Consider the following 15,913-nt stretch of genomic DNA (forward strand, 5'->3'; position numbering starts at 1 on the left):
CAAGAGATTTCTCAGCTACAGGGCATGTAGTACACACTCATACCTGTGATTTGGCCCCATTTAGAAATATGAGGAATAGCAACAAAGGATAAATATTCCTTTCAGACACTGCTCTTCACTGAGAATTTTTTTTAAAAAACCCACTGTTTACAGCTGTTTAAATGAGTTCAGACAAGTTGTTTACAATTTTGTGCACTCCCATCCAAATGTTTCTATTCAACCCACTGATTGGCTCTGTGTTAGCTTCAAACATTAGGGAAAAATTACCTTTACTTAGTTTTGTAATACTGCTCATACAAATTTATCTAAAATAGGAGAGTAGGAAAAACTCTATGCAGTACAGTAATTTAGACAATATATTTAACAAAATATACAGAAGTTAATGGCAGTTAATGCCAAAAATCCTGAAGTAAGTCAAACCAAACTATTTATTATACTAAGTGTACATATTACCTACCCACAGTTATGCTGGGTTTCACTAAGATAAATTTTTAACAAAGAACAGTTTTATGCATAAACGTTGCATGTGAGGAGGCTTTTTTGCACACTGTAGGCTGTTGAGCAACATGTCTTTTTTGCAACTCAATGGAATAACACCCCTTCCGTTATGACAACCAAAAATGTCTTGAGACAAAGCCAAATGTCCCCTGGCAGGCAGTGTCACCAGTCATATTTAAACATTGGTAACATTCAAAATGTTAAGAATATTTCTAGTACTCCATTTATCATTTCTATTTGAAAATTTAATTTATTAGTTTTCTCTGCATTTCAAATCCTCACGTAAAAAGTGTTGAAAGTCTTCTTGAAAGATTTGACACATTAAAGAGATTTACAAAGATATTTAACTTTACTTTCACTGTTCAATGAGAAGTCCTGATGAGATATCTCACATTTATTATAGTTTCTCCCATAATCTGATTTTCCCATAAACTGCTTTGGGTATAAATGGTGACAATATAAAATTCTATTCCCATATACAAGTACTGGTAACTTCTCTCAGAAAGTTTATAAAATCCTTTAGCTGGAGTGGGCTGGTTGTGTTGTAATGCAAACAGAGCACACAAACAATGGCTCAACAAGGAAATAATTTCTTATATAATGTGTTAGTGGAGGTTTGGGTATAGTGGTGAGAATATCTCTGGTTTCTTTAATTCCTTCTAATTTAAATTAGGGTGTATTTCTCCCACCTGTGGCCCCCAACTCCACCCAACAGTCATCTTCATAAAATCCCAGAGAACATGAGAAATCAGAAACAACTGCAAGGAAAAATTTTTAATTTTGATGCTTGAAGTGGAAGTAATGTTCATCACATATCTATGTTCCCCTGAACAGAGTTAGATTTTATGGTTATCCACCCAATCATGGAATGCTCCAATATCAGGCTGTGCATATAAGAGAAAAGTGATTTAAAAAAAACATAGTCTAATCCATACAGAATTTCTCCCGTGTAAATTCTCTAATGTCTGCCATGATGTGATTCCTTTTTAATTTTTATTTATTTTTGGTGAGAGGCTGGTATAGGGGTCCTTTGTGTTATGTTATAAGCAACAATGCTCTAACCATAGCCAAACTTCAGACTTTCAAAAAAAGATGTTTCCACACTCATTACAGTCATCCTTCCAAATCTGAAGTGATTCAAACTACTTATCAAAAATACTCAAAAGTAAATAAAAACATTAAATGAAACAATTCTACAACTGAAAAACAACACAGTATAACTATTTACATAGTATTCACATTTTTTCCAGTAGTATAAGTAATCTACACAAGAGGTAAATTACACAGCAGGAAGTGAATTGGTAATACAGAACCACTACACCATTTATAGAAGGGACTTGAGCATCACCAAATTTTTATGTCAATAGGGGATCCTCAAGACAATGTCCAATACCTGAGAACCATTACATATACAAAGGTCTCCTTCTTCATGTAAGTTCTCTGATATCTTGAGATATGACTTCTGCCAAAATCTTTTGCCATAGAAATTAGATTCAATGAGGTTTTCCTTTGCATGAATTCTTTCATCTTTTAGGAGGAGTTCCAGTAAAAGGCTTATATTACACTCATGTTTTTTCATGATTGAGTATCCTAACATCTTCTAAATTGTAACCTTGTAAAAAACAAACAAACAAAAAGCTTTTCCCACATTCTTTACATTCATATGGTTTCTCACCTGTGTGAGTTCTCTGATCCATGCTGAGGGTGGACTTTTGGTTAAAAGCGTTTCTACATTCTTTACACTCATATAGTTTCCCATCTGTGAAAATTCTCTGATAAATGCTGTGGTCTGACTTTCAATTAAGACATTTTCCACATACTTTATATTCATAATGTTTTTTTCCTGCGTGAGTACTATGATGCATCCTGAAGTATGACTTCTGGTTAAAGGTTTTTCAACATCCATTACATTCACAGGGGTTATCCCCTGGGTGAGTTCTCTGATGCATGCTGAAGGCTGGCATTTGGTTAAAAGCTTCTGAAGAATCCTTACATTCACATGGTTCCACACTTTTGTGAATTCTCTGATGCCTGTTGAGGGCTGGCTTTCGGTTAAAAGCTTTCCCACACTCTATACATTCATATGGTTTCTCACCTGTGTGAATTCTCTGATGCATGCTCAGGTGTGACTTTTGCTGAAAAGCTTTGCCACATTCTTTACATTCATATGGTTTCTCACCTGTGTGAATTCTATGATGCTTCTTGAGGGCTGACTTTTGGTTAAAAGCTTTTTCACATTCTTTACATTTATATGGTTTCTCACCTGTGTGAATTATCTGATGACTGCTGAGGTCTGACTTTCGGTTAAAAGCTTTTCCACATTCTTTACATTCATATGGTTTCTCACCTGTGTGAATTGTCTGATGACTCCTGAGGTATGACTTTTGGTTAAAAGCTTTTCCACATTCCTTACATACATATGGTTTCTCACCTGTGTGAATTCTCTGATGCCTGCTGAGGTGTGACTTTTGGTTAAAAGCTTTTCCACATTCTTTACATTCATATGGTTTCTCACCTGTGTGAATTCTCTGATGCTCACTGAGGGTTGACTTTCGGCTAAAAGCTTTCCCACATTCTTTACATTCATATGGTTTCTCGCCTGTATGAATTCTCTGATGCTTGTTGAGGGCTGACTTTCGGCTAAAATCTTTCCCACATTCTTTACATTCACATGGCTTCTCACCTGTCTGAATTCTCTGACACATGCTGAGGTGTGACTTTGGGATAAAAGCTTTTCCATGTTCTTTACATTCAAATCGTTTCTCACCTGTGTGAATTATCTGACGCTTTCTGTGGTGTGACTTGTTAAAAGCTTTCCTACATTCTTTAAATTTACATGGTTTCTCACCTGTGTGAATTGTCTGATGATTGCTGAGGTGTGACTTTTGATTAAAAGCTTTTCCACATTCTTTACATCCATATGGTTTGTCACCTGTATGAATTCTCTGATGTTTTCTGAGGTGTGACTTTTGGTTAAAAGCTTTTCCACATTCTTTACATTTATATGGTTTCTCACCTGTGTGAATTCTCTGATGCTTGTTGAGGGCTGATTTTTCATTAAAAGCTTTTCCACATTCCTTACATTCATATGGCTTCTCGCCTGTGTGAATTCTCTGATGCATGCTGAGGTGTGACTTTCGTTTATAAGCTTTTCCACATTCTTTACATTCATATGGTTTCTCACCTGTGTGAATTCTCTGATGTCTGTTGAGGGCTGGCTTTCGGTTAAAAGCTTTTCCACATTCTTTACATTCATATGGTTTCTCACCTGTGTGAATTCTCTGATGATAGCTGAGGTATGACTTTCGGATAAAAGCTTTTCCACATTCTTTACACTCATAGGGTTTCTCACCAGTGTGAATTGTCTGATGCTTGTTGAGGGCTGACTTTTGTTTAAAAGCTTTCCCACATTCTCTACATTCATATGGGTACTCAACTGTGTGAATTCTCCTCAGGTTTGACTTTTGGTTAAAACCTTTTCCAAACTCCTTATAAGTTTCCTTATGCTTGCTGAAGTTTGAATTTGGCTTAAAAGTTTTCACACATGTATTACAGTCAAAGGCTTTCTTACCAATGTGAAGTCTGTCATGTTCACTGAGTTTTGGCTTACTGTAGAAAATTTGATTTTCTTCATATTCATAAGGATTCTCACTCATTTGAATTCTCTGATATAGGGTAAGGTCAGAATTATGGTTGAAAGATTTTATACATCCATTACATTTACATGACTTTTCACTTTTGTTAATTGCCTGAGGACAGTTGAGAAGTGAATTCTCATGAAATTTTTTGTCACAGTTAATAAATCCACAGTATATTTCCCCTGTGTGAATTCTCTGATGCACAGTAAGGTCTGACTTCTGATGGAAAATTTTCTCCTGTTCATTACATGGATAAGGCTTCTTCCCTGTAGATTTTCCCTGATATGAGATAAGGTATGATTCCGTAATAAAAGATTTCTGACATTCATTGTATTTATCATGTTTCTCTCCTGTGTGTATAATCTGATGTTCAGTAAGTTTAGCTTTTTTATAGAGCATTTTCTGACATACATCACATTGAAAACATTTCTTCCCTACTTGAGTTGTCTCTTGGGCAATGACAGCTGACTTATTACAGGCTTTCCCATACTCACTATATTTACAGATGGCCTCACACATATGAATCTTATGTGTAAATATTGGCACTGTGTTGGAGGATTGTCCTTTTCCAGTATATTGAAAAGGTTGCCCAGTTTGAATCTTGGGATGCTGACTAAGATGCTCATGATGTCTCTGTGATTTCTCAGATATATTATGCTCATCACATTTCTCTCCAGCACACATGGCATCAGTCTCTGGAAGAAGTGCATTGTGACATAGATTAAACTCCTCATGCCCCACTCCTGAATAGTTTCCATTATTTATAACCAGATTTAAAATATGCTTTGAACTGAAATTAAATGATTTCCCTAACTCCACTCTCTCCTCAGTTGATTGGTTGCCACTGATGATTACACCTTGCCACAAGTATCTGCCATGACTTTCTTGGCTCCTCTCAATTAGGTCATTGACTGTCTGGACATCTGAAATGACAAAAATGCAACCATATCCATGAACCACACATAAGACTATTTTCTTGCATGCTTATCTAAAGGTAGAGAAGTTTCTCTCAATTCTAGTGATAAAGATGCTATAAAAATCAGTAATAAGTACTGGTTTCAGGAATATATGGGTTTTCTCCATACTGACACAATGTTATATTGTATTAATATATTTTGTAACATTATGTCACATTGTTCTATGCTTATTCACAATTTTCTTTTTAAAATCATAATGCATATTTACTAATTTTTACCTTCTTCCTAATTGCAGATTTCGAATAATTTCTAATCACTTTCCATTTGTTCATACATTTTACTCTTTTTAGTTTTATAACAATAGTGGTTATATCCTGTTGCTCTTTTTCTCATTCTTCTGCTTTGAATATGGATAGGTTTTCCTTCACTGGCTACGTTCAGGTGCAGAATGATCTAATTTTTCATTGCATATGGAGGAAAATGACTTTGGTTAAGAATTTTGCACTCATGTTTTTCATTTTTCTATACTTTTTACTCTTCCCTAAGAAATGGCTATAAGCATGTGGAAGTTTTTCAAATAATAAAATTATTTTCCACCCTAAACAGAGCCTCCCACAAATTATTCATTTAACCAGACTTCCTGTGCTTATCAAAACCATTACTATACAGTAAACTTCAGTCCCCGGCTCCAGACGCCCCTTTCCTGCTGGTTTCAAATGTTTGTTTCTGCAACAAAGGATGTGCTCACCATCTTTGAAAAGGAGTTTTTTTTTTTTTTTACTCCTTTTAATACCTATTTATGTTCTCTTCCCAGATTCTGGAACATACACCCCCACTTGGTAATTCATTGCTGATGAAATCTTTAGTATTATGCACTGGAGTTTTGGATGATTACTATTCTTATGAAAAAATAGGGTCTCCCATACATTTGTAATTTTCTTTATTGTTTTAGAATTATTTCCACAAAGAGATGAGGAAAGCATTAACTTCAAACTCCACTTCCAAACAGCATTCCCAAACCCTAAACTTGAAACCCTTTGTTCACTTGGCCTTGATACCCTGAGTCTCCTGGTTCTTCTATAAAGTTCAGAACTCCCCTTTTCCATTCCCCTATGTTAGGACTACCTCATCTCCATAATTTCTGACATGGTGGTATGGAAGGCTCATACCTGGACTTCTTATCAACTTCCTATGTGATACACTGCACTACTTTGGGATTCGGCCAAGAATCACCAACAGAAACAAGGCCTGAACCACATGCCACCTCTAGATCTTGGAATGCTCAGTCTCCACAACAGAACAGTAAGAGATAGAGTTTGTTTCTTTGTAAATTACCCAGTTTCAGATATTCTGCTGTAACACAGATCAAAAGCATAGAGACTGAAAAAACCATGTCCATGAGAGTGGAAAACATGAGGGCAATTGAGAATACTGAAAAAGTGAATAGCAAAAATAAAGATCAAAAAAGAGAAATGTAGGGATTAAATTTTAGGAAAATACATTTTTAAAAAATATCAAAACAAAACATTGAGACATATATGTGTGAGTCCATTAAAAAAGTTATACAATACATGTGTTTGATGCAAGGAGATGAGCCAGTCTCAGCTCAGAAACCTGTAGAAAAATTGCCAGAGACAGCTGAACACAGCCAAGATCTGCTGGCTTTTACTCTTCCTGGCCTATGCCCAGGATGTGCTCACCAACCTGGAAGGCTCTGGTTTGGGTGTTCTTCTATCATCCATGGCTCTGTTCCTTTCTCCAACTTGAGGATCACCTCAGGTTTACTAATGCAGTGCCCTGTTAATGGCAAGAAACATAGGACTTTATAAAACTGTAAAGTCAGATCCTTGGAAGAATAACAAGAGCTTAGCTTCAGGAATTATACAATAAAGAGGCCGATTTGGATCTTTTATTACATAGGGATGACATGTTTTTCATGAAATGTAATCTTGCGAAAGAGCATAAAACTCTATCAACCATTCATATTTTTATAAAAATAACAAAACATTTTTCCTCAATGTTACTAAGGAGTTTCACTCACCCAATGACACCAGGCTACTGTAGGTCTCCAGCATCACATCCCTGTACAGAGTCCTCTGAGCATCATTCAAGTCCTGCCACTCCTCCCAGGTGAAGTCCACAGCCACATCCTCAAATATCACAACCTCCTATAATGACACATTGATTTCAACTCAGGCCATTAGTCCTGGGTCACAAAAGAGGAATCTTACAGTTCACACTTCTGTGAGTGTGAGTGTCTTATGTGTTAAATAAAGTGCTGCTTCTTTGTAAACCATATGGTGGAGGGAAAAAAAAGCAGGAATATCATGTCACTGTAATGATATATTGATAAGTGAAATATGATTGCAAAGCTTACCTTATAGCTAAAAACAATCCTTGTTACTAGTGATAAAACTATGAATGAAATGCTGCTTCTCCAATGAGTTTATAATTATGTGTGAAGACAAGTATAAATACATACCCGAACCAGGGTGTTAGATAAACAACTTTAGACACAAGTTCAACAGAGAATGAGTTAAGAAAGAGGAAATATAATTCTATGTTGTATTCTGTTTGTACTTCACTTATATGCCAAAGATTTTAAGCTCTTCTGTGTGAACCACGTGTTCTCCTCAGTATGAAGCAAAAACAAAACTGCAGTCACAAGAGCAAAGGAAAAAACCCCATGTTAATGGAACTACACATGGCACCATGTTTACATGAATGTTCATGGGTAGTGATAACAGATACACACACTTAAAGAAACACATTATGGAACAATTCTACATTTAAATATTTGTCTATTTCAAACAGTAAGAAATTATATGCAATTGCTGTTTTCAATTACTTATAAACTGAAAACATATAAAAAGGCACTCTAAAATTTCCTTCCCAAATGACAAAGGATCACTTCTGTCTGCATGAGAGTGAACACAGCCACTTTCTAAAACACAGGGTGTAAATAAGGTGGTTTTGTAAATGTGAATCTCTCACATACTACATTTACAATTTAATATTCATTCAGTAGAAGAAGAATGGAAAAAGCTTTAGAGAGAGTCAGAGCAGAAGAAAACAGGATGATGGAAGACCATTAGAACATAGAGCAAGGAGTTTCAAGATGGCGGTGGCTGCGGCAGTTGGCGCAGAGTAGCTGAGATGGAAAAGGCAGCCACTGGGCCTCAGGCAGCCGGGAAACTTGTCGACCTTCCTCTTGCCATCTCTTAAGGGAGGACCGCTGCTGGTGGCCGGTTGTGGGGGGTGACCGCCACTATGCCCCCGGCAGGAGAGGCTACCTCATTTACAGGCAACAGCTTTGAAGTGTGGAGCAGGAAAAGAACTGTTCCTTAGCTGCAAAAGCGAGTCTCGAAACAGGGAACACGGCGCCAGGGCTGCTGTGGATGCAGCCAGGATCCTGGAGGCCGGGGCCGCGCTGAAGGCGGCCAGCTGCCCTATTCAGGATTCGAGGCTTCAGGCCGGCATTAAAGAAGATTCCTGGGAGCACCAGAGCCACACAGCGACTGAACAGCCCGAGGCAGCAGCGGACGAGAACAGAGAAGGCGACAAACCAGAGACAGAGAGTGAACACCCGACCTAGAAAAACCCTGTGAGTGACTCCTGGCCCAGCTCTGTTCGGGGGGATTACGCCCACCCGGCTCCCGCTTGCATCACCAGGCCACTCACCACCCTGGGGCTGCCTCCATTTTCCCAGGTGCTAGCAGCTCTGCCCGGCTCAGCCGTCACTGAGCCTTCCCACTTGCTTGGCCAGGCGCAGGGCTTTCTGGAGCCTGCGGGCCAGCCTCCCCACTCACTCCCTCTGCGGTTCTCTGGTGGGGCTGAAGGCGGGGGGCATCCCCGGCCAGTGTTGGGAGGGCAAGGAAGTACGGGTGGGCCGACTGTCACTCCACAACACCCTGGACTCCAGCCCCCAGTAAACTTCCTGTTACTGGGAGGCAGATACCATCTCTGCAGCCACCAGGTCGGAAAAAAGCCTAACCAATTTCTGGTTGGGAACAGTGTGGTAGGAGAGTTCCCAGGTCCACTTGAACCTGCCGGAGAGCAGGCTGCAGGTGGGCGCTAGATTCGGTCTATGCCAGGGGGATACAAAGGTGAACAAGACCCGAGAAAGATCTACACAGTGCTACAAAGGCACCCAGAGAGACCGGTCGTCTGTGCCCAGCAGAAACCTGGTAGACTTCCTGGGCAAGGTGGTGCCGAGCAGGGTCTTGAAGGCCTAGCTGATAGAAGAGGGGTACAGAAGAAACGCCCCAACCCAGCACAGTGCACACAGAGTGGGGACACGTGCGACATGGGAGGCAGAGACTCGACAGAAACCACACACCCGGTGGGGTCGCCACTGCACGATCTAACAGCCTGGGCCAGAGCACACGGAACAGGGAGAAGTCCTGCACAGGAAGTGAAAGCTCAACAGAGATCACACACCCTGTGGTACGTGATCGACCAGCCCAGCAGAGTCCAAGCTGACCAGAAAGGTGGCTCCCCGGAGAAGCCCAAGACCCAAGGCAACCACACACACATGGCACTAGAGGCCAACTGAGCAGTCACGGAGGGAGCCATACGAAATTGGCAACCACAGCAACATCCTAGTTAGTCATTAGTCTCAAACCGGTGGACTGTGAAACCCCCTACCACAATGAATAGACACCAAAAAAAGATACCAGAAATACAAAAAATCAAGAAAGTACACCACCAAAAGTTAATAAATCTCAAACTCTAGATACTATAGAACAAGAAGCCCTTGAAATAACTGACAAGGAATTTCCAGTGATAATTCTAAGGAAACTGAATGAGATACAAGAAAACTCAGCTAGACATCATGATGAAATGAGGAAAAGTATACAGGACCTGAAAGAGGAAATGTACAAGGAAATCAATGTCCTGAAAAAAAATGTAGCAGAACTTGCTGAACTGAAGAAGTTATTCAGTGAAATAAAAAACACAATGGAGAATTTAACCAGCAGGCTTGTCGAAGTTGAAGAGAGAACCTCTGAACTTGAACATGGGCTGTTTGAAATAACACAAGCAGACAAAAAGAAAGAAAAAAGAATCAAGGACATTGAAGAAAATCTGAGAGAGATATCAGACAACCTTAAGCAATCAAATATCCAAGTCATGGGTATTCCAGAAGGGGAGGAAAATGGAGATTCCATTGAAAACATATTCAACAAAATAGTGGAAGAAAACTTCCCAGGTATAGGAAAAATCACAGATCTTCAGATCCAGGAAGCTCAACGATCTCCAAATGTATTCAACCCAAAAAGACCTTCTCCAAGACATGTCATAGTCAAATTGGCAAAACTCAGAGACAAAAAGAGAATCTTAAAAGCTGCAAGAGAGAGGCGTCAAATCACCTATAAGGGAGCCCCAATCAGGCTAACATCAGACTTCTCATCACAAACCCTAAAAGCTAGAAAGGAATGGGATGATATTTTCAAAATACTAAAAGACAAAGATTGCCAGCCAAGAATACTCTACCCTGCAAGGCTATCCTTCCGAAATGAGGGGCAAATAGTATATTTCTCAGACAAACAAAAACTGTGGGAATTCACTACCACACGACCACCCTTACAAGAAATCCTCAAGGGAGTACTGGGTTTGGTTCCTGAAAAATAACTACCACTGCCATAAAAACCCTAGAAAAATCTAAACCCGCTAGTATAATAAAAATGGCATCCATGAAGAGAAAACAAGCTAACAAAAACACTATCTACAACCTAAGGAACCAAGAAACAAAGAAACCAAACAGAAAATGAGAAAGGAAGGAACAAAAGACACCTAAGACAACCAAACAACCAATAAAATGCTAGGAATAAATCAACACCTTTCAATAACAACTCTTAATGTAAGAGGCTTAAATTCCGCAATTAAAAGACAGACTGGCTGACTGGATCAAAAAGCAGGACCCAACTATATGCTGCCTAAACGAGACCCACCTCACCTTAAAGATTCACACAAACTAAGATTTACCATGCAAACAGAAAAGAAAAACGAGCTGGAGTAGGTATTCTTATATCTGACAAAATAGACTTTGAACTAAAAACCATAAAAAGAGACAATGAGGGACACTGCTTAATGATAAAAGGACTGATCCATCAAGAAGACCTAACAATCATAAATATGTATGCACCCAATGTTGGAGCAGCCAGATTTATAAAACAAACTCTATTAGACCTAAAGAAGGAAATAGACACTAATACCATAATAGCAGGGGACCTGAACACCCCACTGTCAATATTAGACAGATCATCTAGGCAAAGAATCAGTAGAGAAACACAAGATCTAAACAAGACTCTAGACCAATTGGAATTGGCAGATATCTACAGAACATTCCACCCAACAACCTCAGAATATTCATTCTTCTCAGCAGCACATGGATCATTCTCCAGGATAGATCACATATTTGGTCAGAATCAAGTCTCAATAAATTCAAAAAAATTGGAATTATCCCATGTATCTTCTCAGACCACAATGGATTAAAACTAGAAATTAATAAAAAATGAAACTCTGGAAACTATACAAACACATGGAAATTAAACAGCATTCTACTTAATGACATATGGGTCCAAGAAGAAATCAAGCAGGAAATCAAAAAATTTATTGAAACTAATGAAAACAATGATACATCATACCAAAACCTATGGGATACTACAAAAGCAGTATTGAGGGGAAAATTTATTGCATTAAACGCTTACTTCAGAAGAATAGAAAGATGGCAAGTGAACAACCTAACACTTCACCTTAAAGAACTAGAAAAACAAGAACAATCCAAACCTAAAGTTAGCAGACGGAAAGAAATCATTAAGATCAGAGCAGAACTGAATGAAATTGAAAACCAAAAAAAAAATTCAAAAAATCAACGAATCAAAAAGTTGGTTTTTTGAAAAGATAAATAAAATTGACAAACCATTAGCATGGCTAACAAAAAAAAGAAGAGAGGAGACTCAAATAACAAAAATTAGAAATGAAAAAGGCGATATTACAACTGATTCATCTGAAATACAAGGAATCATTCGAGACTACTATAAACAACTATACTCCAACAAATTTGAAAATCTGGAGGAAATGGATAAATTTCTGGACACACACAAGCTCCCAAAACTGAACCATGAAGACGTAGAAAATTTGAACATACCAATAACAATAAAGGAGATTGAAGCTGTTATCAGAAGGCTCCCAACAAAGAAAAGCCCAGGACCAGATGGATTCACAGCAGAATTTTACCAAACATTCAAAGAGGAATTGACACCGATTCTTTACAAACTATTCCCAAAGATTGAAACGGATGCAAATCTCCCAAACTCATTCTATGAAGCAAACATCATCCTGATAACAAAACCAGGTAAAGATATAACCAAAAAAGAAAACTACAGGCCAATATCCTTGATGAATATAGATGCAAAAATCCTCACTAAAATACTAGCAAACAGAATACAGCAACACATACGTAAAATTATTCATCACGATCAAGTGGGATTCATCCCAGGGATGCAAGGTTGGTTCAACATACGCAAATCAATAAATTTGATACACCATATTAATAAACCGAAACACAAGGACCATATGATCATATCTATGGATGCTGAAAAAGCATCTGATAAAGTTCAGTACTCATTCATGACAAAGACCCTCTATAAGTTAGGTATAGAGGGAAAGTATCTCAACATAATTAAAGCCATATATGCCAAACCCACTGCCAATATCATCCTGAATGGGGAAAAGCTGAAAGCTTTTCCTTTAAGAACAGGAACTAGACAAGGATGCCCACTTTCACCACTCCTATTCAACATAGTGTTGGAAGTACTAGCCAGAGCAATCAGAGAAGAGAAGGAAATAAAGGGCATCCAGATTGGAAAAGAGGAAGTCAAACTGTCCCTGTTTGCAGATGACATGATCCTATATATCGAACAGCCTAAAACCCCTACAAAAAAACTCTTGGAATTGATAAATGATTTCAGCACAGTAGCAGGATACAAAATCAACACACAAAAATCAGTAGCATTTCTTTTCTCCAATAGTGAACATGCAGAACGAGAAATCAAGAAAGCCGGCCCATTTACAATAGCCACCAAAAAAATAAAATACTTAGGAATTGAGTTAACCAAGGATGTGAAAAATCTCTATAATGAGAACTACAAACCACTGCTGAGAGAAATTAGGATACAAGAAGATGGAAAGATATCCCATGCTCTTGGATTGGAAGAATCAACATAGTGAAAATGTCCATACTACCCAAAGTGATATACAAATTCAATACAATCCCCATCAAAATTCCAAAGACATTTTTCTCAGAAATGGAAAAAACTATTCAGACATTTATATGGAACAATAAAAGACTACGCATAGCCAAAGCAATCCTGAGCAAAAAAAATAAAGCTGGAGGCATAACACTACCTGCCTTTAAGCTATACTACAACGCTATAATAACCAAAACAGTATGGTACTGGCATAAAAACAGACACACTGACCAATGGAATAAAATAGAGAATCCAGAAATCAACCCACACACTTTCTGCCATCTGATCTTTGACAAAGGCAGGAGGCCTATTCACTGGGGAAAGGACTGCCTCTTCAGCAAATGGTGCTGGGATAACTGGATATCCATATGCAGGAGAATGAAACTAGATCCATACCTCTCACCGTATACTAAAATCAACTCAAAATGGATTAAGGATTTAAATATACACCCTGAAACAATAAAACTTCTTAAAGAAAACATAGGAGAAACACTTCAGGAAATGGACTGTGCACAGACTTCATGAATACGACCCCAAAAGCACGGGCAACCAAAGGAAAAAATAAACAAATGGGATTATATCAAACTAAAAAGCCTCTGCAGAGCAAAAGAAACAATTAACAGAGTTAAAAGACAACCAACAGAGTGGGAGAAAATATTTGCAAAATATACATCTGACAAAGGATTAATATCCAGAATATATAAGGAACTCAAGCAACTTTACAAGAAGAAAACAAGCAACCCAATTAAAAAATCAGCAAAAGAGCTAAGTAGGCATTTCTCTAAGGAAGATATACAAATGGCCAACAGACATATGAAAAACTGCTCAACATCACTCAGCATCCGGGAAATGCAAATCAAAACTACATTGAGATACCATCTAACCCCAGTTAGGATGGCTAAAATCCAAAAGACTATGAACGATAAATGCTGGCGAGGCTGCGGAGAAAAAGGAACTCTCATACATTGTTGGTGGGACTGTAAAATGGTGCAGCCTCTATGGAAAATGGTATGGAGGTTCCTCAAACAATTGCAGATAGATCTACCATACGACCCAGCTATCCCACTGTTGGGAATATACCCAGAGGAATGGAAATCATCAAGTCGTATGTATACCTGTTTCCCAATGTTCATCGCAGCACTCTTTACAATAGCCAAGAGTTGGAACCAGCCCAAATGTTCATCATCAGAGGAGTGGATATGGAAAATGTGGTACATCTACACAATGGAATACTACTCAGCTATAAAAATGAATGAAATACTGCCATTTGCAACAACATGGATGGACCTTGAGAGAATTATATTAAGTGAAACAAGTCAGGCACAGAAAGAGAAATACCACATGTTCTCACTTATTGGTGGGAGCTAAAAATTAATATATAAATTCACAGACACACACACACACACACACACACACACACACACACACACACACACACACACACACACAAACCGGGGGGGGGGAAGAAGATATAACAACCACAACTACTTGAAGTTGATACGACAAGCAAACAGAAAGGACATTGTTGGGGGTTGGGGGGAGGGTGGAGGGAGAAGGGAGGGAGGTTTTGGTGATGGGGAGCAATAATCAGCCACAATGTATATCGACAAAATAAAACTTAAAAAAAAAAAAAAACATAGAGCAAGGCTGGTTAGCTAGTTCGCTTGGGAGAGAGTGCTTCTGGTAACACTAAGGTTGCAGATTCAGAACCGCATACTTACCAACCCATAGGGGGAAAAAAAAGAACAGCAAGATGCATAGAAAAGTGGAAAGTAATACAGAAATAAGAAGCACGAAGACACCATAGTACCAAATTCCTGTGCAGAAAATTAAATAGTTTTACTCTTAGTCTCTCTCCATAATTAAAACTAGTTAGGTACTGGCACTGTAAAGTGTAGTTTGAAGAATGACAGAAAAACCTAATGGGCAGAAATAAAACAGATTTGAAAACATTATACTTGAAATATCTGTGGGAATGTACAAATGGCAATTGGATATGTGATTCCAGAGTTCAAGAGAGAGATCTAAGCTGAAGATAAACATGTGGAAATGTATTAGTCAATTTCTGTTGCTTATACCAAATACCTGGAACTGGGTGATTTGTTAGAAAATGAATTTTACTGCTTACACATTCAAAAGCTGGGGAGTGAAAAGTCCAGGGAACACAGCTGGGGAAGGCCTTGATGGAGACCCAGGGGTCTCACACAGCTGAAAATGGCAGGCCAGAGAGAGGTCAACTTCTCTTGTGTTCCTCTTTTAAAGACCTCAGATCTGCCACCATTATTAACCCATTCATGATGGCATGGTCCTACAATCTAATCACATCATCAAGGTCCCATTTTTCAAATACCATAATAGGATTTTCCACCATCTTAACACTGTCATAGTGGGGGACAAGTTTTCAGGGGACAGTCAGTCCAAGGCAGGGAAACATCAAAATTTCAATGTTACCTGAAGTCATAAGAATGACTGAACAAACCTAAGAGATTTCAAGTAAAAACAAAACAAAAAAAAAGAACAAGGATAGTGTCTTCAGAAGCACTTTTCTTTAAACATAAGATAGAGGAAAAGAAGTAGAATGTGAAGAACAGAAAGAAATTTTCTAAAT

General features: G+C 38.4%; 1 protein-coding gene across 1 annotated transcript in view; it reads right to left on the reverse strand.

The window, feature by feature from the left end:
- Nucleotides 1-1,195: 1,195 nt before the first annotated feature.
- The window catches only part of LOC134374932 (zinc finger protein 420-like), a 51,612-nt gene continuing 36,894 nt past the window's right edge, over nt 1,196-15,913 (reverse strand). The window contains exons 3-5 of the mRNA XM_063093090.1: nt 7,095-7,221; nt 6,758-6,850; nt 1,196-5,059 (exon numbers count right to left, since the gene is read on the reverse strand). Coding sequence (XP_062949160.1) covers nt 2,394-5,059; nt 6,758-6,850; nt 7,095-7,221 — 2,886 coding nt within the window. The 3' untranslated portion in view covers nt 1,196-2,393. The remainder of the gene's footprint in view (nt 5,060-6,757; nt 6,851-7,094; nt 7,222-15,913) is intronic.

This window comes from Cynocephalus volans, chromosome 4 (genome assembly GCF_027409185.1).
Source record: "Cynocephalus volans isolate mCynVol1 chromosome 4, mCynVol1.pri, whole genome shotgun sequence".
In the NCBI taxonomy this organism is placed as follows: domain Eukaryota; kingdom Metazoa; phylum Chordata; class Mammalia; order Dermoptera; family Cynocephalidae; genus Cynocephalus; species Cynocephalus volans.